This window comes from Aquarana catesbeiana, linkage group LG01, assembly GCF_042186555.1.
Source record: "Aquarana catesbeiana isolate 2022-GZ linkage group LG01, ASM4218655v1, whole genome shotgun sequence".
Classification (NCBI taxonomy): Eukaryota; Metazoa; Chordata; class Amphibia; order Anura; family Ranidae; genus Aquarana; species Aquarana catesbeiana.
In genome coordinates, this window is record NC_133324.1 from 530,190,724 (window position 1) to 530,214,253 (window position 23,530).

The window sequence follows — 23,530 nt, forward strand, 5'->3', positions numbered from 1 at the left end:
CAGTGCAGAAACTGACCGGAAACTGACTGGAACTGACTGCATTGGTGTGGACTAGAGCCATTGGAATACATGGAAAACCCTGTGCATGCATTTTTAGTGCATGGAACTGCATCTGGTGTGAACTGGCCCTAAATAAGGACGTGTGTGTCCAGTGTTTTTGGTGCATTCCGGTTCGTTTTTGAATCATTTTACAGCGTTCCAGTACAGTCCAGTGCAGGAAAAATGCAGCATGTTCTACTTTTTTTTTTTCTGGAACTGGAATGCACTATGTGAACTATGCCATTGAAACCCATATAACCTACTTTCCATATGTCTTTGATGCTGAAAGAAAATGCACTGGACTGCATGTGGTGTGAACTGGTTCTTAAGGTTAAGAAAAAAAGAGGGGGAATAGATGCACTGGACTGCATTAAAAACCCACCAAAAATGCATCAAAAATGCACTGGAATGCATCAAAAACGCGCATTTAGAAAAGCATCTGGAATGCATCCGGACTGCATTTCTAGGGTGTGAACTGGCCCTATATTTAAGGAGGACATACAAATGAAAACCCACACTTACTTCAAACCCACTGACCAAAATGGGTATATTTCCATGCACAGTTATAAGTATAAGTAGGTTAATATACCAAAAGGACAGAATGTGTGGATCAAGCAAAACTAGTAGATTTGAGCATTACATTTTCCAAATACGATTATTAACAGATTTGAGGAGAAGGGATAAAAAAGGGAGGAATTGGAAAAATGTAGATGGAAATTAGGGGAGGACTATAGAAGAGATGACTAGATGATAAAAGAGACCAAAAACCTTGCTGTTGCAATTATTTTTGGGCGCCAATATAAGGGTGTTGAGTACATCCTGGAGAAATACTTGCTACATTCTGCATAAAGATCGTGTTTTGGGTAAATTATTACTGAAAAAGTCCATGATCCTAATTTGAAGGATAAGCTAGTTCACAATGTTAGTGGGCAGATATTTGTGTTTGTGGAGTACTATTGTTGCAAGAATTGTAATGCGAAACTCAGTATGGGGAGGAAAATTGGAGATTTAGGTACAATAATACTAATAGAGAGTGTTCTGGGACTGCTGCACCTTGCAGTCCCCTGAAGACACCAAGACTTTTTGGGACAGCCAAGTCATGGACAATGCCATAATTGTCTCTTGCCTCACAGAGGAATGGGTTAGGGGAAAGGCATTGTTCATATTGAACTGCAATGCCGCACTTCTTCAGTAAAGTTATATTAACCATTATGAGCCTGGTCTGAAGTTACTAAATGAGTGGCTTGTTAGTTCTGGTGCATTTTAAAGAAACAGAGTCTGTAAAACACATGTGGGGTATGAGCAACGCCGCTACAAAAGGGTTAAGTCGGCAAGTCAAGGCGAAGAGGAGTGTAATTGCTAAGAGTAACCAAGTACAAGTTCAAGACACAAAGCAACCAGTCATTAGGGGTGGTGCCTGGTAAGGTGACAGATCCGCCAGTAGCGAGGAGGTCGTTGTCTGGCTCCCTCCATAGTGGTCGGTATCCATTAGTAACCGGATCCAAACCCGTGTTATAGAGATTTATTTATGGCCACGAGGTGCGTGAAATGAGAGAATTAAAAAGTGCATGTATGAGGTTGGCGCTATGTGCATGGCGGGACCCCATTCTGTTACATGCTGGACTGGTGGAGAGGGCACAGGCTCAGCACATGCCTCCTAATGCAACATACATCAGATACAGTGTGTAGTGACACGGGACAAGTCGCTTCTCAGAGGAACGCTGTATTTTATTGCTGCACACAGTGAAGGCTCATCTCTAAGTCGGGGAACTGCCTTAATGTTAGTTTGTTCATATGACCACAGTCCCGGGCATTAACACAAAAAGTACCTCCACATGCAGGGCGCAGATGACCCCCTGGACAATTGTGTTCTACTGGTGGGGAAGGCTCCCTGTTGGCAGGGATTACCCGATCAACACTGCCTATTTTGATGGGGGAAAAAAGCAATTTATGGTGACCCATGGTTGCAGGAAAGAAAATTGCTCAATGTATGGCCTAACTAACATTCGACTTTGGAAGGAAAGAAGTTTAATAAACAAAAACCACATGTATAGGTAGAAATTCATACATTTGAGAAACATATTCCATCCTGCTAGTTGGTTGGCAATAATGTTCTTATAATGCAAAATGTTGAATGAAATTCTATTAGACCCCTTTCACACTGGGGTGCTTTGCAGGTGCTACATCACTAAAAATAGCGCCTGCAAAGAGCCCTGAAAGAGCCGCTGCTGTGTCTCTAGTGTGGAGCGGTGCACTGGCAGGACGGTAAAGTCCTGCTAGCAGCATCTTTGGAGCGGTGAAGGAGCGGTGTGTACACCGCTCCTGCCCATTTAAATCAATGGGGCAGCGCAGCTATACCGCCGGTAAAGCGCTGCTGCAGCAGCGATTTGCAGTGGTTTTAATCCTTTCTCGGCCGCTGGCAGTGGGGTAAAACTGCCCCGCTAGTGGCCGAATACCGCCGCTAAAACGACGGTAAAGCGGCGCTAAAAATGGTGACGTTTTACCGCCGGCGCCCTCACCGCCGCAGTGTGAAAGGATTCAGGTTTGGTCAAAAGTAATGATTGGCCAATCTTTCCCACGATGCTGTCTGAGGCTGTTAGTGAAAAATTCCTCCATGGCAACAGAGTGCCTCTAGTATGTGGCCATCTCTGCTCCCAACCACAATCCCCATCTGCATTAGTTTTAACCATTTTATTGCCATGACATGTAGGACACATGCTTGGCAGTCAAATGGTTAAAAAGAACACCTATAAAAATAAAACATAGCCAAATACACAATTTGTTTATTGAATTTTCATAAACAAAACACAACACAACATGTGCTAGCTGTGGGACTACCTTAAAAGAGATGTATGGTTTTTTTTTTGTTTTTTTTTAACTTACCTAGGTGGATGCAGCATCGGTCCGATGCTGCATTTGTCAACTGGCGCCTCTAACACTGAGAACACCGCAATTGCTGGGTTCTCACAGCTCCCTGAGCAGAGAGCTGAAAGCCTGAGCCAGCCACTCCTGCCCCCTCCACAGCCCAGCTTATGACAGTTTGCTAGCAGCTCTCTGCTCTGCCCCCCAACGCTCACTGGAGCACTGGGCTGTGGAGGGGGCAGGAGTGGCTGGCTCAGACTTTCAGTGGCTCACTGAGAGGCTGAGTCGGGTGCCAGTCCAAGCAACTGGGCAGATCCTGACTCCATTGTCTTGATCTTGCCTAAGCCTGGACCGGCTCTGTGATGTCAGCAGACAGTGGAGTTTAACCCACTGTCTGCTTAAAACGGGTCACAGGAGTGCAGAACAAACTGCACTCCTGTGATCCACAGGAGAAGTATAGCCAAACGAGCTTATAAACTTGTGTCTATGAGTTGTTTTTACACCTGATATGCAAATTCTTATCCCAGGCAATTGACTTACTAAGTAGTGAAGGAAAAATAAGAATAAAAACCCCAAAGAAAAAATCAAATAGAAGATGGCAGTGGCAGCTGCCATATTTATCCTAAAAGATTTTAACATTCTTCTCTTAATTGCAGTGTAATTTTCATAAAATAATAATGAGTGCAAAAAGTAGCACTGCTGTACATTCTGTCCTCTAAGAAAATAGAATCCAGTCATGCAAACATCCAAATAATCGTTGCTTAGGGCAAAATTTGCTTTGTTATTGTTATGTAAAGACAAGAGGTAATTTTTAGACAATGCAAAGATAAAATAAATTAAAAAAAAAGATGAAAGGTTAGGCTCTCCATTTGCCATAAATGAGTTACTCACCAAAGGCTCTTTTTGGCTGAACTAGGCGCAAAGTAAAAATCTCATTTTTTGGAAGCTCCCTTAACATCTTTGCCACTTCATAATGTCGGCATCCCACAATTGTCTGATCATTTATGGCTTCAATATTGTCACCAACATTGACAGTCTTCAACCTGTCAGTAATGCTTCCTTCCTTGATTCTCTAATTAGGACAGTAATAAGAATAAAACAATTGATCATTTAAAAATACAAAACATCTAAGAAAATAACTTTATAACTGATGCACATTATCTTACTTTGCAAGTAAAGTCTTGTTTTAGATATCAGACCAACTTTATAGAAAACAAGATTGCAGTGCCACTTTTGTTCAATTACTTACACAACATACGGCAGGCACATAGGGTGCCCACGTGTCCCGGATTGCCCGGAACTGTCCCGCAATGGACATGTCTGTCCTGGGACAATACAGTGTCCCGGAATGAAATACTGGACACAGCCAGTCCAGCCACCCTATTAACTACATTTGCGGAACTGGTTGCTAGGGCCGGCCCCGCCTGGCGTCTAGTAACCAGTGACGTCACAGACAGTGAGCGAGGCTGCACTGCTGTCTCCACCCACCTCGGCAGTCGGCACCTCCTCCTTCTCCGACACCCGGCCTCCCTCTTTAAGGGACCAAAAGTAATGGGACAGATTAACAATCATCCATCAAACTTTCACTTTTTAATACATGGTTGCAAATCCTTTGCAGTCAATTACAGCCTGAAATCTGGAATGCATAGACATCACCAGATGCTGGGTTTCATCCCTGGTGATGCTCTGCAGAAAAAAAAAAAAAAAAAGAAAGTGTTGCATGTGGCACGTTTCCTCACAAGTAGGGGACAGTGGAAATAATAACATCCTGCTTGTTCTTGGGGCATTTTCCCTTCAGTTTTGTCTTCAGCAAGTGAAATGCTGCTGCTAAGCTAAGCAGGGCAATAACTTCTCCGCAGGATGTGGAAACCTTGCAAAAAGATCTGAACAAATTAATGGGGTGGGCAACTACATGGCAAATGAGGTTCAATGTAGAAAAATGTAAAATAATGCATTTGGGTGGCAAAAATATGAATGCAATCTATACACTGGGGGGAGAACCTCTGGTGGAATCTAGGATGGAAAAGGACCTGGGGGTCCTAGTAGATGATAGGCTCAGCAATGGCATGCAATGCCAAGCTGCTGCTAACAAAGCAAACAGAATATTGGCATGCATTAAAAAGGGGATAAACTCCAGAGATAAAACGATAATTCTCCCACTCTACAAGACTCTGGTCGGGCCGCACCTGGAGTATGCTGTCCAGTTCTGGGCACCAGTCCTCAGGAAGGATGTACTGGAAATGGAGCGAGTACAAAGAAGGGCAACAAGGCTAATAAAGGGTCTGGAGGATCTTAGTTATGAGGAAAGGTTGAGAGCACTGAACTTATTCTCTCTGGAGAAGAGACGCTTGAGAGGGGATATGATTTCAATATACAAATACCGTACTGGTGACCCCACAATAGGGATAAAACTTTTTCACAGAAGAGAGTTTAACAAGACTCGCGGCCACTCATTAAAATTAGAAGAAAAAAGGTTTAACCTTAAACTACGTAGAGGATTCTTTACTGTAAGAGCGGCAAGGGTGTGGAATTCCCTTCCACAGGCGGTGGTCTCAGCGGGGAGCATTGATAGCTTCAAGAAACTATTAGATAAGCACCTGAATGAACGCAACATACAGGGATATATAATGTAATACTGACACATAATCACACACATAGGTTGGACTTGATGGACTTGTGTCTTTTTTCAACCTCACCTACTATGTAACTATGTAACTAAATGCATGCTCAATTGGATTCAGGTCAGGTGATTGACTTGGCCATTGCATAACATTCCACTTCTTTCCCTTAAAAAACTCTTTGCTTGCTTTCGCAGTATGCTTCGGGTCATTGTCCATCTGCACTGTGAAGCACCGTCCAACGAGTTCTGAAGCATTTTGCTGAATATGAGCAGATAATATTGCCCAAAACACTTCAGAATTCATCCTGCTGCTTTTGTCAGCAGTCACATCATCAATAAATACAAGAGAACCAGTTCCATTGGCAGCCATACATGCCCACGCCATGACACTACCACCACCATACTTCACTGATGAGGTGGTATGCTTTGGTTCATGAGCAGTTCCTTTCCTTCGCCATAGTCTTCCCTTCCCATCACTCTGGTACAAGTTGATCTTGGTCTCATCTGTCCATAGGATGTTGTTCCAGAACTGTGAAGGCTTTTTTAGATGTTGTTTCACAAACTCTAATCTGGCCTTCCTGTTTTTGAGGCTCACCAATGGTTTAAATCTTGTGGTGAACCCACTGTATTCACTCTGGTGAAGTCTTCTTTTGATTGTTGACTTTGACACACATACACCGACCTCCTGGAGAGTGTTCTTGATCTGGCCAACTGTTGTGAAGGGTGTTTTCTTCACCAGGGAAAGAACTCTTCGGTCATCCACCACAGTTGTTTTCCGTGGTCTTCCGGGTCTTTTGGTGTTGCTGGGCTCACCGGTGCGTTCTTTTTAAGGATGTTCCAAACTGTTGATTTGGCCACAACTAATGTTTTTGCTATCTCTCTGATGGGTTTGTTTTGTTTTTTCAGCCTAATGATGGCTTGCTTCACTGATAGTGACAGCTCTTTGGATCTCATATTGAGAGTTGAAAGCAACACATTCCAAATGCAAATAGCACACTTCAAATGAACTCTGGACCTTTTATCTGCTCTTTGTAAATGGGATAATGAGGGAATAACACACACCTGGCCATGGAACAGCTGAGCAGCCAATTTTCCCATTACTTTTGGTCCCTTAAAAAGTGGGAGGCACATATACAAACAGTTGTAATTCCTACACCGTTCACCAGATTTGGATGTAAATACCCTCAAATTAAAGTCTGCAGTTAAAGCACATCTTGTTCGTTTCATTTCAAATCCATTTTGGTGGTGTATAGAGCCAAAAAGAGTAGAATTGTGTCAATGTCCCAATATTTATGGACCTGACTGTATAAACGAGGAGTGTCTCCATCTACTCCCTCTTATGTACTTGTATAAAGCTGGCCATACACTATGCAATCTGATTGTACAATCTCCTTTAGATCTACCATCAGCTATGTAGTGCCAGGGCCTGCTGCCTGCACAGTGAGGTTCTACAGCTGGGCCAGGTAGGAGTAAGAGATGCAAATAATCTAGGGGAGGGGGAATGAGGCTTGTGAAGGTATAGAGGGAGATGGTTGCAGAGATCAGAGCTCAGGAGGAGGGGTGGAAATAAGATGTTGTACAATGTATACAGCGCACCACTAATTTCTGCACTCTGTATACAGTGTACCCCTAAACCCTGTACTCTGTATACAGCTCACCCCGTAACTCAGCACTCTGTTTACAGCGCACCCCTAAACCTTTTACTCTGTATGCAGCACACCCCTGAACTCTGCATTCTGTATACAGCTCACCCCTGAAATTTGCATGCTGTATACAGTGCACCCATGAAATCTGCACGCTGTATACTGTGCACCCCTGAGCTCTGCACACTGTACATAGTGTACTCCTGAACTCTGTACTGTATACGCAGTGCACCCCTAAACCTTGCATTCTGAATGCAATGCACCACTAAACCCTGCACTCTGTATGTAGTGCACCACTAGCGCACATCTGGCCCTTTGAGGGCAACCATACTGCCCACGAGGAAATTGAGTTGACACCCCTGGCTTACACTTTCAAGACATTACACTTTCAAGACCTGAAAAAGGACCTACCTGAAAAAGGATCTTCATGGTAGGATCACCAAATATTTTTTTTATTTTTATTTTTTTTAAATAAAAGCTGCATATTTAAAAGTATTGATAATTACATTACAGACTCAGTGACCCTGTCACTACAGGGTCAAAACAGCAAAAACATACCTGTACAGAGAAGAGGCAATATACTTATGTTTCCACTGACCTGTCATGAATGGCCACTGCTCCAAAGCCTGTATCTCAGCTCTGGAAATGACGTTGCCACGTTACCGGAAATAGCTGACGTAGTCCGGCCTCAACGTGTTTCGCTATGTGGTGCTCTCAGGAAGCTTAAAGCCACCAAATTGTTGAATACTTTTATAACCCGATCCTGTTCCTAATAACTGGATTCTCCCTAACGAAATGGCTACCGCCTGTATGCATTGTGCTTTGGATAATACAATGGGCAAATAACCTACACAGTTAGCAGTGTTTTATTAAAAAAAAACAAAAGCAGAAGTATATGCATAAAAAATTTCACACATAAATATACCTTAATCTCCCCAGACAAGAATATTCTCATATAGATACAACAATAACAGTATGATAGATATACTAATTCACCACTAGAGGGCATGTAATAAATAAGTTTACAATGAATAAGTTATTAAATTATAATTTGAGATAGCAGTTTATTATAATAATCATTTGCTATTAAATATTTTTAATCTCTATTTTAATATTTTTATTTAAAGATCTGCAAGGGGATTATGTGATAATATGCCTAATAATAGGATTTAGGTAAGAAAGTACTTTGAAAATTCGTCACAGGATAGTAGTCAGATACTGGTGACAGCAGGAAGAGTAGCATAGTCAGGCAGGTCGGGTCATCTGCTGGCAGGATATATCAGGTTACAGAGGCATTGGCAAAAGTGTGGTCAGGGTAAAAGTGGTCAGAAGCCGTTCAGTGGAACAGAAGTAAATTGAAACGGCAGAAGCAGTAGTCAAGGACAAGCCAAGGTCAGTGCTCAAGTTCAGAGAGTACATATATATATATGTAGCACTGCCCCCTCGGGGGTTGCTTGGTAATGCATGTTCTCCTGTACAGCCATGACCCGGTGAACTCTTCAGCCCCTCTGACACTCTAGGTTCAGACATGTTGTGTACACCTTTAAATGACACACTGACACAAAGCAAGTAGTTTCAACTCTCTCTGATTTTTACTTACTCAAGAAAAGAGTTTTAAATTAAGGATTAGTCAGCCAAGTCCTGGTTACAACCATAGTTACATAGTAGGTGAGGTTGAAAAAAAGACACAAGTCCAACCCATGTGTGTGATTATATGTCAGAATTACATTGTATATTCCTGTATCTTGCGGTCGTTTAGGTGCTTATCTAATAATTTCTTAAAACTATAATTCCCCCCTGCTGAGACCACTGCCTGTGGAAGGGAATTCCACATCCTTGCCGCTCTTACAGTAAAGAAGGTTAACCACTTGACCACTGGGCACTTAAACCTCCTTAATAACCAGACCAATTTTCAGCTTTCGGTGCTCTCACATTTTGAATGACAATTACTCAGTCATGCAACACTGTACCTATATGAAATTTTTGTCCTTTTTTTCACACAAATAGAGCTTTCTTTTGGTGGTATTTAATCACCGCTGGATTCTTTATTTTTTGCGCTATAAAAGAAAAAAGACCGGAAATTCTGTAAAAAAATGCATTTGTCTTTTTCTGTTATAAAATTTTGCAAATTAGTCATTTGTCTTCATATATTTTGGCCAAAATTTATACCGCTACATATCTTTGGTAAAAATAACCCAAATCTGTGTATATTATTTGGTCTTTGTGAAAGTTATAGAGTCCAAAAGCTATGGTGCCAATATCTGAAAATTGATCACACCTGAAGTACTGACAGCCTATCTAATTTCTTGAGACCCTAACATGCCCGAAAAGTACACCTACCCCCCAAATGACCCTGTCACGGAACGTCCCACACTCCGCTTGAGTGCTTCCGTCACTATACTGCTTCCTAAGTGCTGGAACACGAGTCCAATGGATCTGGCTATAGGAACCCCCAAGAACTAGACAACACCAGTCTTGGAGTAAATCAGGACTAACTCTTTATTTGAGATCTCACACACATTTATACACCAGGCTGACTCAAAGCTAACCTAATTAACATGAGGTAATTTACTAAAACATTTACCCAGACCAGATGACAGACTTGTGGGCACCGAGCTTCACACAGTAGTATAAACACAATAGCTGGAGCTAATTACAATTAACAATACAAACAAAACCTAATTAACCTTATTAGCATGAGCTCCAATAGGAGTCGTCCCGTCTCCTACATTGTATAGAGAACAATGTGATCAGCTCATTCAATTAACATACATTACCATAAACATCAACACAGGGTTAATTAGAAAAAACAACAATGAGTTGAATACCCTTAGAACCTAGACTAAACTTATTTACATTAAACACATTATAGCTGACATCAGACAGGTGAGTGGAGTTGATGACATTAGTATCTCCTCAGAGGATGTGTCCCAACAGTATAATTCAGTCTTATCATTCTAATATGGCATATAATGGGTTCCAGAGTCTGTGTGTTTTGGGGGGACATGGAGCTGAATCCAAAGTAACACCAGCCCCAGGGTCCCCAGGCATACAGCTCACAGAGAGCACCATTTCCCCAAATGCTAGGGCCCATAATCGGTGGGCAAGAGGCTTGCGTTCAGTCCCCTCCAATAGCCTCTGTCCTGGGTGAGTCTGTCACAGACCCCTTTTTGGAAAGAAGACATTCCAAGGTATTTAGAAAGATACATGATGAGTTTTTTAAAGTTGTCATTTTTTCCCACAATATTTGCAAAATCAAGATTTTTTTTTTCAAAAAATTGTCATCTTAGCAGGTTATTTCTCACACACAGCATACCACAAATTACACCCCAAAACACATTCTGCTATTACTCCCAAGTACGGAGATACCATATGTGTGAAACTTTTACACAGCGTGGCCACATACAGAGGCCCAACATGCGTGGAGCACCTTCAGGCGTTCTGGAGTGCCCAGGCCAATTCTGACATTTTCTCTCCTACATGTAAAAATCATTATTTATTTGCTAGAAAATTACATAGAACCCCAAAACATTATATATGTTTTTTTAGCAAAGACCCTAGAGGCGGTCATTGCAACTTTTTATCTCGCACGATATTTGCGCAGCAATTTTTCGAACGGGTTTTTTTTTGGAAAAAAAACAGTTTTGTGCTTTAAAAAAAAAAAAAACAGTAAAGTTAGCCCAATGTTTTTGCATAATGTGAAAGATGAAGTTATGCCCAGTAAATAGATACTAACATGTCACCCTTCAAAATTGCACATGCTCCTGGAATGGCGCCAAACTTCACTACTTAAAAATCCCAATAGGCGACACTTTAACATTTTTTACTGGTTAGACGTTTTGAGTTAGAGGGGGTCTAGGGCAAAAATTATTGCTCTCACTCTACCGATCGCAGCGATACCTCACATGTGTGATTTGAACACCATTTTTATATGTGGGCGGGATTTACGTATGCGTTCGCTTCTGCATGCGAGCACACGGGGACACCGGGGAAAATTTTTTTTTTTTTTTATTGTTCATTTTACTTTATTTATTTTAGTTTGCCGCTTTTGTCCAAAAAATAAATTTTTTGATCACTTTTATTCCTATTACAAGGAATGTAAACATCCTTGTAATAGGAATGTGGCATGACAGGTCCTCTTTACAGTGAGATATGGGGTCAATAAGACCCCAAATCTCACCTCTAGGCTGGGAAGCCTGAAATAAAAAAAAAACAATCCTGGCTTCGATCATAGCGGTGAGTCGTTTGAGGGCAGCGGGAGGGGGGGATGTCCCCTCTTGCCTCCCGTAAGAACAATCAAGCAGTGGAACAGCTGCTATGATCATTCTTATTGTGTAGGGAATTGCCTGCTGAAAAAGCTGATATCTGAATGATGCCTGTAACTGCGGGCATCATTCAGATATCCCCGCACAAAGTCAAGGACATCGTATGACGGCCGGTGGGCGGGCGGGAAGTGGTTAAAACACATTTTTTTTAACACAAAGTTGTCCATTTATACAATATTTCTAACACATAGCATGTACACATACCAAAAATGACACCCCAAAATAGATTCTCCTACTCCTCCTGAGTACGGCGATACCACATGTGTGAGACTTCCACAGCCTGGCCACATACAGAGGCCGAGTACAGCCAAGTATGGTTGAGCATGGCAGAGTATGGCTGAGCATGGCTGGGTATGGCAAATTATGGCTGGGTATCACCGAGTCTTGCAGAGTATGGCTGGGTTTTGCATAGTATGGCTGGGTATGGCAGAGTATGGCTGGGTATGGCGGGGTATTGCAGGGTATTGCGGGGTATTGCAGAGTATTGCAGGGTATTGCAGAGTATTGCGGGGTATTGCAGAGTATTGCTGGGTATTGCAGAGTATTGCGAGGTATTGCAGAGTATTGCAGGGTATTGCGGGGTATTGCAGAATATTGCGGGGTATTGCAGAGTATTGCAGGGTATTGCAGAGTATTGCGGGGTATTGCAGAGTATTGCAGAGTATTGCGGGGCATTGCAGAGTATTGCAGGGTATTGCAGAGTAGTGCAGAGCATCGCAGAGTAGTGCAGGGTATTGCTGAGCATGGAGGGATGGCTGAGCATGGATGGATGTGACTGCACATGTCACAGAGCAGCGCTGTGGGCACTACACTTCCAGCCCACAGCGCTGCTGCCATCCGATCCCTCCCCCTCTGTACCGATCAGTACAGAGAGGGGAGGGAGGAACCGGCGTCATGACATGACGCCAGTTTGTTTACATGTGATCGCTCCGTCATCTGGCAATTATTTGACTGAGTTCCCTAAGTACCCTCGGGTGCAAGCCATCTGGTCCCGTTGATTTATTAATGTTAAGTTTCCCAAGTCTAATTTTAATTCTGTCCTCTGTTAACCATGGAGGTGCTTCCTGTGATGTGTCATGAGGATAAACACTGCAGTTTTGGTTACTGAAGTATGATAAACCAAACAATACTGCGCTACAATTAACTTTCTAATGAAGTGCACAGACTAGTGATTAGCCAATGACAATTAGTGGTAATTACATAAGAATATAAATAAATAATATTGAAGAAAAAAAACTGTGCATATCAGCAGTGAATGTATGGAAAACTTCAAAACACCGCTAATGAATGTGTTATATCACCAACAATAGAAGTATACAACCCCATTCTCCAAAGGAGCAGATGTCAGCCCAAATAACAATAGTCCCACATTCCTTATGAACCAATAGTTTCACAGTGAAGACAGTGATAGATAGTATTGCGGGGTAGTAGAAAATCCCGAAATTACACCACATTAATGATCTGCTATTCAATCCTGCTCATCCTCTTGGCTCCACCGATTGATTTACTCATAAAATAAAGGTAAAAAGAAACAAATCATTGTGCAATGATCAGCAACCACATCAGCACATGCAGCGCACAAGTGGATCCACTCACATATCCTTGTATGATATCAGCGCTTAGAGAACAGTCAGACACTGCTAGCGAATTGCTTTCCTCCTACCACATCCACCGTGCTTGATGCAGACACATTGGATGACATCACTGGCTCCTCCCGACGTGTTGCGTCACATGTCACGTGACTTTATCAAGGGTAGCCATGTGACAGACGGAGCTTTGTATTTATGCTTGTTACAGCATGCCGGTTGCCATAGTGACATCGGTCATCATAGGAACATCATGCTGTTCAGCACTCGTTAGTGTTAATACATACATATCCAAAAACATCTACACACTTTAATAAAACCTATGACAATATAATTAATGTGTAAACAATTAAAAGGTAAAAACGATTCATGCTTTTAACAGGGTTTTTATTATTAGTTATAGATAGCTGATATTGGTCTCCCTCTAGTGGACAATCAAAATAGTTACTTAATACCACATAGGCTATATGTATAAAAAGGACCACATAAGCTACAAGTATGAAGAGAAATATATATATAAAGCCTGTAAACCATAGGCCTAACAATATATATATATAAAAATTACGTGAAAAGGTTGAGGCTGTCAAATATAAATTGCCAATATTCAATCACCTCCATTAGATAAAGATAATTAATTAAAATTAATTAAAAATTACTTAAATTAATAAAATCCTAATAATCAGAAATAAAACAATTTAGATCAAAACAATGTTCAAGCCCCTCGGAGTAATGCCCCGTACACACGGTCGGACATTGATCGGACATTCCGACAACAAAATCCATGGATTTTTTCCGACGGATGTTGACTCAAACTTGTTTTGCATACACACGGTCGCACAAAGTTGTCGGCATTTCCGAACGCCAAGAACGCGGTCACGTACACCACGTACGACAAGACTATAAAAGGGCAGTTCAGAACCAAGTGCGACACCCTTTGGGCTCCTTTTGCTAATCTCGTGTTAGTAAAAGTTTGGTGAGAGACGATTCGCACTTTTTCAGACTCGTGGTTTTTTAGATCGTATTTCTGCTGTTCAGTTTGTGCTTGTGGGTTTGTATCTGGTCTTCAGTGCGTGCAGTGAGTTACCCTTGACTCTGTCATTGTGTTCTTGTTCGTTCGTTACTGATTTTCAGGTCGCTCTTCACAGGCCTTGCTGTTCTTCAGTGTGTTCTGTTACTTCGTTCTGACCAGCCGACCGTTTTCTAGCCATGTTGCATATACGTACTCCTCGTAGAGTTCGTGCTGTGCGGGGGCTTGGTGTTGGGGTCCTTACTTTGGCACAAGCCCAGTCCATGAACAGGGTGGGGAGGAGTTCATGGACCAAGAATTGGTTGCTCCAGCGTGACCAGTTCTGCCACATGCCTTTGCTCCGTGAGATCCGTGAGAATAATCCTGATGATTTCAGGAACTTTCTCCGGATGACGGACCCCGTTTTTGTTGGCTTTGCTGACCCCCTATATCAGCAGGCAGGATACCTGCATGAGCCAAGCCATCACTCCGGAGCAGAGGTTAGTCACCACCCTGCGGTACTTGGCGATGGGGAGAAGCCTGCAGGACCTCAAGTTCTCGACAGGCATCACCCCCAGGCTCTGGGGATCATTATCCCAGAGACCTGTTCTGCCATCATCCATGTCCTGCAGAAGGAGTATATGAAGGTAAGATTTTTATCCTTTAACATCACATTTTATTGTATATAATGTTTGATAACATGTTGTATTTCTTTCCTCATTCCCTAATTACCATGATTGTAATATGCTGTGAATATCCCCTTTGTCCTCATGCATGCTGGATTTTTATGTAATTTTTTTGTCCTTCATACATATTTGCTTTCACTTACCTCCCCAACATGCTCTCCTGGGCCTATATTCACCTCGTGTAGTCACTTAACAATGTATTTTGTCAGCTCCATAGTAGTGCTTTACCCTAAACAACCCCTAAAATGTGTAAAAATGTGATGTGTGCTTTAAATTCAGGCAGAGTGCCAGAGGCTTGTTTTTTTGGGTCCCAAAATCATTTGGAACCCTCCCTCCTCCCAACTGCTAACTCAGCTGATACCAATCCTCTATCTACTGACTTTGCCAAACCCATACACACTATACCAACCTCTTTTGTGCTCAGATTTATGGATGAATTTCCGAAAGCATGTAGTGCAAGGGCGGCCTGTTGAAAGTTTTGTATCCTATTATTATCTTGATAGGTAATAGCAGAATGTAAAAATGTACTAAAATGTGTACAGTGTGTATTTATATCTTTTTATTATGACACTTCTTACCTGTCCAGTGGGCTGCCAATAGTGTAAGTAAGGAGGAGCTGACCATTATTTATGCACTCAATGAAGTGGAGAGGGTCACCTGTCCAAAACATATCCCCCCCATAAAATTTCAAAAATGGCCCATGGGGGGCGGGGGGGAGGAATCTGATAGGTGGACCTTATACCTTTGTCTTTAAATAGTCCCTAAAATAAATGTTATACTGATGTTGGCCAAGAATGTTTGTGTCTAATCCGCTTTCCATGTTTATGTGCAAAATGAATAATTTTTTATTCTTGTTTGACTCCACAGTTTCCTTCCAACCCACAGGAATGGCAGACTGTGGCCTCCCACTTTGCCCAGCAGTGGGACTTTCCTAACTGCGGAGGGCAATTGGTGGGAAACATGTCCACATCGTCCCACCACCCAACTTGGGGTCATACTATTACAACTACAGGGGGTTCAATAGTATCGTGATGTTGGCGGTGGTGTCGGCTACTTACGAGATCCTGTATGTGGACGTGGGGAAGAATGGCCGGATGTCAGATGGTGGAGTCATCACCCAGACGGAGTTCTACAGGCGTCTCCAGAATGGCAGCTTGGGCTTGCCACCTCCAGAAGGACTCCCATTTGTCTTTGTTGCGGATGAAGCATTTGCGCTGGGGACCATCTTATGCGGCCATTCCCTATGAGGACCCTCACCCCGGACCAGAGGGTTTTTAATTACCGGCTGGCCAGAGCCAGAAGAGTGGTGGAGAACACGTTTGGAATAATGGCCAGCTGGTTCCGCTTATTTCTTACACCCATACACATGGCAGAGTATAAACTCAATCACATCATCCTGGCTTGTTGTGTTCTCCACAACATTTTAAGGAGAAATTCTGTGAACTATGCTGGCTCTGTTGGGCCTGAGGCCAGAATTAATCTCAATGAACCAACTCTGACGGCGCTTGATGCAAGGTCCGTCTAAGATACCTTGAATACTTTGCGGGTAGGGGGGGCCATCAATATGCCAGACAATGTCTGACACATTTTTTAAATAAAAATAATTTTGGAACTTCAAAAATATTTGCTTACATTTACTGCTTGTGTTTCTTTTAGCTGACCCTGACAAAAATGTGGGAAGTCGTGAAAATGGTGTGATTGTGTAACATTATAAAGCATTGTTGGGTGTTATTTACTAAAGGCAAAGACACTTTGCACTACAAGTGCACTTGAGACTGGACAGAAATGGCACTTGTAGTGCAAAGTGGATTTGCCCTTAGGAAATAACCCCCATTGTCACTGAAAACACCAATTTTACCACAAAAAAAGTTTGAAAGAAAAAGCCACACATTGTTGATTATCAATCTTTTTAATCAAAGCACAATCACATGTGCATTTATAAAAGGTTTTTTAAACAAAACAACATGTTTGTTGTCTAAAATATTTAGAGGTGACATTAATAAAAGTAGAAATGTCATTTTAAGGTAAAACAGGCATGTTTAAAACCAACAAGAAATACACAAATCTGGAACTTACAAAGTTCAACTTTTATAGAAATTAAAGGCAATATCAGACATGAGTATTTATAAACTGTGTTTGATATTGCGTTCAGCAGATGGGGTGATGTCACCCCTGGAAAAGCCAAATTTAGAAGATGCACACAAATTGCCGAATGTCAACATGTGCTAGCTGCCATCATGGGGGATGAAGGGACGTGTTTTGTGGGTGCAACCCCTTCCTCTCAGCTACTTTATTATTGAGGAAGGGGTTGCATCCACAAAACGCATACATTGATCTCCCATGATGGCAGAAAGCACATGTTGACACACTGTGTGCATCTTCAAAATTTGGCTTTTCGATAATATGTCAAAAAATGTGCAACAAATTTTGGGAATTAAAATCAGAAAAAATTAGGGATTTTGAGGGGTTTTAAACTCTCCTTAAAACATCAATGATGTTCTTCGTTTTGTTTTGAACATCATTGATGTTTTGCTTGATGTTTTCCAAGTCCCTATTACACCCCATGATCTCCCCGATCAGGATCTGGGCACTTTCACTGGTGAAATGACCTTCATCCACAACATCACGATCACCTAAAAATATAGAAACAAAAATACACCATGTATTATAAATATGCCGGCATCCATCTCTTACCTGAGCCTGTGGTCGCAGACACTCACCTGTTGTGGTGACAATTTCTATAACGTCTCCCTCCTCCTCCTGCTCTGCTTGTCTTTGTGGCATTTCCACTTCTTCCTGAGGTGGGAGGTCTGTTGTCTCCTCGGATGAGTGGTGTCCTCCGAGTCTTTTCTCCCCTATGTAAAAAAAAATAGGTATACTTAGCACACAGGTATTTGATGGCAGAAATAGGAATATGAAACATTGCTTGGAAGTGGGGTACAATTGTCTGTTTTGGCAGATCCAAGATGAAGAAATATTGTTTTCCTTTGTCAATCTTGAATACTTACCTGTTTTGTACAAGCTTCACAGATAGAGACACCCCTATAGAATTCACTGGAGCACCTGTGTGGGACCCCCTAATAAAAAGGGTGTTCTGGTGTAGGGATGAGCCGAACACCCCCGGTTCAGTTCGCACCAGAACCTGCGAACGGACCGAAAATTCGCACGAACGTTAGAACCCCTTTGACGTCTATGGGACTCGAACGTTCGAAATCAAAAGTGCTCATTTTAAAGGCTAATTTTCATGGTATTGTCCTAAAAAGGGTTTGGGGACCTGGGTCCTGCCCCAGGGGACATGTATCAATGCAAAAAAAACTTTTAAAAACGACCTTTTTTCGGGAGCAGTGATTTTAATGATGCTTAAAGTAAAAAAAAGTGAAATATTCCTTTAAATATCGTACCTGGGGGGTGTCTATAGTATGCCTGTAAAGTGGCGCATGTTTCCCGTGCTTAGAACAGTCCCTGCACAAAATGTAATTTTTAAAGGAAAAAAGTCATTTAAAACTGATTGCGGCTTTAATGTAATGTCGGGTCCTTGCACTATGGATGAAAATCAGTGAGACAAATGGCATGGGTACCAGTCCATTACCAGGCCCTTTGGGTCTTGTATGGATATTAAGGGTAACCCCGCACCCAAATTAAAAAAAGGAAAGGTGTGGGGCCACCAGGCCCTATATACTCTGAACAGCAATATACAGGCGATGCAAACAAGACAGGGACTGTAGGTTTGTGGTTAAGTAAAATCTGTTCGTAATTTTGAACGGGTACATTTTTAACATGTTTAACTCCAGCCAAAAAATCTTTTTTAAGCTTTTTGGAAAACATAGGGAAGGGTTATCACCCCTGTGACATTTGTTTTGCTGTCTGTGCTCCTCTTCAGAAGATTTCACCTCACTTTTTGTCCCAATGACAAATGTTTTTTTTTAAATTTGGGGTCTTTTGTGAAACAAGGATTGGTGATAAAACATCAGTGGAAAGGAGAAATGTTTTTCCCATATTAACACTTACAGGAGAGAATTTCCCTTCCTAGGGGTAGATTTCATCTCACTTCCTGTTGTCTCCTTCCGTTTGCAAGTAGGAGTCGTTTGTAAGTTGGATGTTTGAAAGTAGGGGCCTGCCCTATATACTCAGCAGAAATTTGGGCCTTAGGTGTTGTTGTGGCCACAACACTGTAAGCCCTCACAGGGCCCTGCTGTGAAATATTAGATCAAGAATTGTAATTACATGCCCCTGTTGAATAGGGGCTGAAAAATTGGGCCTTAGGCACTGGTGCTGGTGCCACAGCACTGCAACCCCTCACAGATACTCTAGTTGGAACGCAGGAACAAGCCCTGCTGCAAAGTATTGCATCAAAAATTGTAATTACATGCCCCTGTTAAACAGGGGCTGAAAAGTTGGGCCTTAGGCACTGGTGCCACAACACTGCAACTTCTCACAGAAACTCTAGTTGGAAAGCAGGAATGAGCCCTGCTGCAAAGTATTGCATCAAAAATTGTAATTACACGCCCCTGTTAAACAGGGGCTGAAAAATTGGGCCTTAGGTACTGGTGCTGGTGCCACAACACTACAACCCCTTACAGATACTCTAGTTGGAACACAGGAACGAGCCCTGCTGCAAAGTATTGCATCAAAAATTGTAATTACATGCCCCTGTTAAACAGGGGCTGAAAAATTAGGCCTTAGGCACTGGTGCTGGTGCCACAACACTGCAACTTCTCACAGAAACTCTACTTGGAATGCAGGAACGAGCCCTGCTGCAAAGTATTGCATCAAAAATTGTAATTACACGCCCCTGTTAAACAGGGGCTGAAAAATTGGGCCTTAGGCACTGGTGCTGGTGCCACAACACTGCAACATCTTACAGATACTCTAGTTGGAACGCAGGAACGAGCCCTGCTGCAAAGTATTGCATCAAAAATTGTAATTACACGCCCCTGTTAAACAGGGGCTGAAAAATTGGGCCTTTAGGCACTGGTGGCAGCGCCCAGAAACAAAAATGTTCTTAAAAGCTATCAGCATGATCATTGAGGAGGAAGAGGATAATTACTCAGGATAGTCACTCAGCATCAGCATAGGCAGTCTTTGAAGGGATCTGAGATTTCAAAAAAAATTATTCGGTTACATCAGCATCAGGTGCTTGGTAGCTGGTGGTGATCCAAGACTGATTCATTTTTATGAAGGTCAGTCAATCGACCGAGTTGGTGGACAGACGCACCCTGTGATCGGTTACAAAGCCTCCAGCAGCACTGAATGTGCATTCCGAAAGAACGCAGCATGCAGGACAGGCCAGTAGCTCAATTGCATATTGTGCAAGCTCTGGCCAGTGATCCATCCTCAAGACCCAGTAACCCAGAGGATTTTCGGTGGGAAAGGTGTCCAAGTCAGATCTTGCCCCTAGGTATTCCTGCACCATGTAAAACAGACGCTGGCGATGGTTGCTGGAACCGATCATACCTTGGGGCTGCGGATTAAAATATTGTCTGAATGCATCGGTCAGACGGCCACCTTCTCCACCACTCCTTCTTTGACTGACCGAAGCCTCAGCAACACATTATCCAGAAACAGGAGTTTGTAACCTCCCAGTCTCTAGGAACGCATTGCACAGACCTTTCTGCAAGGACTCCCGAAGATGTTTCATCCTCTGCTCCCTCTGCGATGGCAAGATAAGGTCCACAACCTTACCCTTGTAACATGGATCAAGGAGGGTTGCCAGCCAGTATTGGTCCTTCTCCTTGATACCACGAATACGAGGATTAGGGATGAGCTTCGTGTTCGAGTCGAACCCATGTTCGACTCGAACATCGGCTGTTCAATCGTTCGCCGAATTGCGAACGATATGGGCCGTTCGCGCCAAATTCGTGTGGCGCGTCACGGCCCATAATTCACTGCAACATTGCAGTGCATTGCTTGCTGATGATTGGCCAAGCATGCACTATGACCCGCATGCTTGGCCAATCACAGCGCCGCCTTAACAGAGAGCCATAATTGGCCAAAGCCAAGGAGGCTTTGGCCAATTATGGCTCAGGGGATTTAGTACACGCCCCACACTATATAAGGCCGCCTGCACGGCGGCCCTGTGCAGTGTGTTCCGGTGTGCTTAGAGAGAGAGAGAGACAGTGTCATTTCATTTGAGTTAGCTAGATTAGGCAGGACAGTCAGTCAGTTAGCTGCACTTAAAGTGTATTGTGTATATATATGCATCCCAGGTGTTGCATATGTATATATATATATATATATATACACTATATTCAGTTTAGCTAGATCCGTTCCTGTTATCTTCTAGACTATTTACATTAAGTGCAGTGCGTCCTGCTCACAGTGTTCAGCTAGATCCGTTCCTGTTATATTCCTACTGACAGGCAGGCTTGTCTTGTTACAGTATTTTGAAGAAAATTACTGGTGTTCTTTTGATCCTATTAGTACCACAGTCAGGCAGCTAGACTATTTACATTTAGTGCAGTGCGTCCTGCTCACAGTGTTCAGCTAGATCCGTTCCTGTTATCTTCTTACTGACAGGCAGGCTTGTCTTGTTACAGTATTTTAAAGAAAATTACTGGTGTTCTTTTGATCCTATTAGTACCACAGTCAGGCAGCTAGACTATTTACAGTTAGTGCAGTGCGTCCTGCCCACAGTGTTCTGCTAAACCTACAAGTAAGTGGGGTGCGTCCTGCTCACAGTGTTCAGCTAAACCTACAAGTTAGTGGGGTGCGTCCACCTCACAGTGTTCAGCTAAACCTACAAGCTAGTGGGGTGCGTCCTGCTCACAGTGTTCAGCTAGATCCGTTTCTGTTATCTTCTTACTAACAGGCAGGCTTGTCTTGTTACAGTAAATACAGCTACCTGAAGAAAATTGCTGGTGTTCTTTTGATCCTATTAGTACCACAGTCAGGCAGCTAGACTATTTACAGTTAGTGCAGTGCGTCCTGCTCACAGTGTTCTGCTAAACCTACAAGTTAGTGGGGTGCGTCCTGCTCACAGTGTTCAGCTAAACCTACAAGTTAGTGGGGTGCGTCCACCTCACAGTGTTCAGCTAAACCTACAAGCTAGTGGGGTGCGTCCTGCTCACAGTGTACAGCTAGATCCGTTTCTGTTATCTTCTTACTGACAGGCAGGCTTGTCTTGTTACAGTAAATACAGCTACCTGAAGAAAATTGCTGGTGTTCTTTTGATCCTATTAGTACCACAGTCAGGCAGCTAGACTATTTACAGTTAGTGCAGTGCGTCCTGCTCACAGTGTTCTGCTAAACCTACAAGTTAGTGGGGTGCGTCCTGCTCACAGTGTTCAGCTAAACCTACAAGTTAGTGGGGTGCGTCCACCTCACAGTGTTCAGCTAAACCTACAAGCTAGTGGGGTGCGTCCTGCTCACAGTGTTCAGCTAGATCCGTTTCTGTTATCTTCTTACTGACAGGCAGGCTTGTCTTGTTACAGTAAATACAGCTACCTGAAGAAAATTGCTGGTGTTATTTTGATCCTATTAGTACCACAGTCAGGCAGCTAGACTATTTACAGTTAGTGCAGTGCGTCCTGCTCACAGTGTTCTGCTAAACCTACAAGTTAGTGGGGTGCTTCCTGCTCACAGTGTTCAGCTAAACCTACAAGTTAGTGGGGTGCGTCCACCTCACAGTGTTCAGCTAAACCTACAAGCTAGTGGGGTGCGTCCTGCTCACAGTGTTCAGCTAGATCCGTTCCTGTTATCTTCTTACTGACAGGCAGGCTTGTCTTGTTACAGTAAATACAGCTACCTGAAGAAAATTGCTGGTGTTCTTTTGATCCTATTAGTACCACAGTCAGGCAGCTAGACTATTTACAGTTAGTGCAGTGCATCCTGCTCACAGTGTTCTGCTGTTCAGAGTATATAGGGCCTGGTGGCCCCACACCTTTCCTTATTTCAATTTGGGTGCGGGGTTCCCCTTAATATCCATACAAGACCCAAAGGGCCTGGTAATGGACTGGGGGGTACCCATGCCGTTTGTCTCACTGATTTTCATCCATATTGCCAGGACCCGACATTACATTAAACCCGCAAGCAGTTTTAAATGAGATTTTTTCCTTTAAAAATGACATTTGGTGCAGGGACTGTTCAAAACATGGGAAACACGCGTCACTTTACAGGCATACTATAGACACCCCTCAGGTACGATATTTAAAGGAATATTTCACTTTTTTTTTTTTTTACTTTAAGCATCATTAAAATCACTGCTCCCGAAAAAACGGCCGTTTTTAAAAGTTTTTTTTGCATTGATACATGTCCCCTGGGGTAGGACCCGGGTCCCATAGACGTCAATGGGGTTCTAACGTTCGTGCGAACTTTCGGTCCATTCGCAGGTTCTGGTGCGAACCGAACCGGGGGGTGTTCGGCTCATCCCTAACGAGGATCCTTCTGCAGGCTTTGCAGGATCAGGGAGGCCATGCAGCATAGGTTTGCTGAAGCATTTGGTCCTGTGGGTCACTAAGGACGACATGGTCCTTAGCCACCTCCTCCCAGCCATGTACAAGTCCATGTGTTTCTTGGGACTGATCCCTTAAAGACTGCTGCTGATGCTGAGTTCAGGCTCCACTTCCATACTGACACAATCCTCCTCCTCCTCCTCATCCTCTTCCTGTGTGATCGGCGGGCATGCAGGAACACTGTCTGGATAAAGGGGGCCTTGAGAGCTAAGGAAGTCCTCCTCTTCCTGCCTCTGTTCTGCCTCAAGTGCCCTGTCTATTATTCCACGCAGCGTGTGCTCCAACAGGTGGACAAGGGGGACAGTGTCACTGA

The 23,530-nt window shown here is 43.0% G+C and overlaps 1 protein-coding gene across 1 annotated transcript in view; it reads right to left on the minus strand.

Annotated features, from left to right (window-relative positions):
• Positions 1 to 23,530, minus strand: part of GIPC3 (GIPC PDZ domain containing family member 3) — a 1,176,710-nt gene that overhangs the window by 389,009 nt on the left and 764,171 nt on the right. The window contains exon 3 of the mRNA XM_073612321.1: positions 3,793 to 3,973. Coding sequence (XP_073468422.1) covers positions 3,793 to 3,973 — 181 coding nt within the window. The remainder of the gene's footprint in view (positions 1 to 3,792; positions 3,974 to 23,530) is intronic.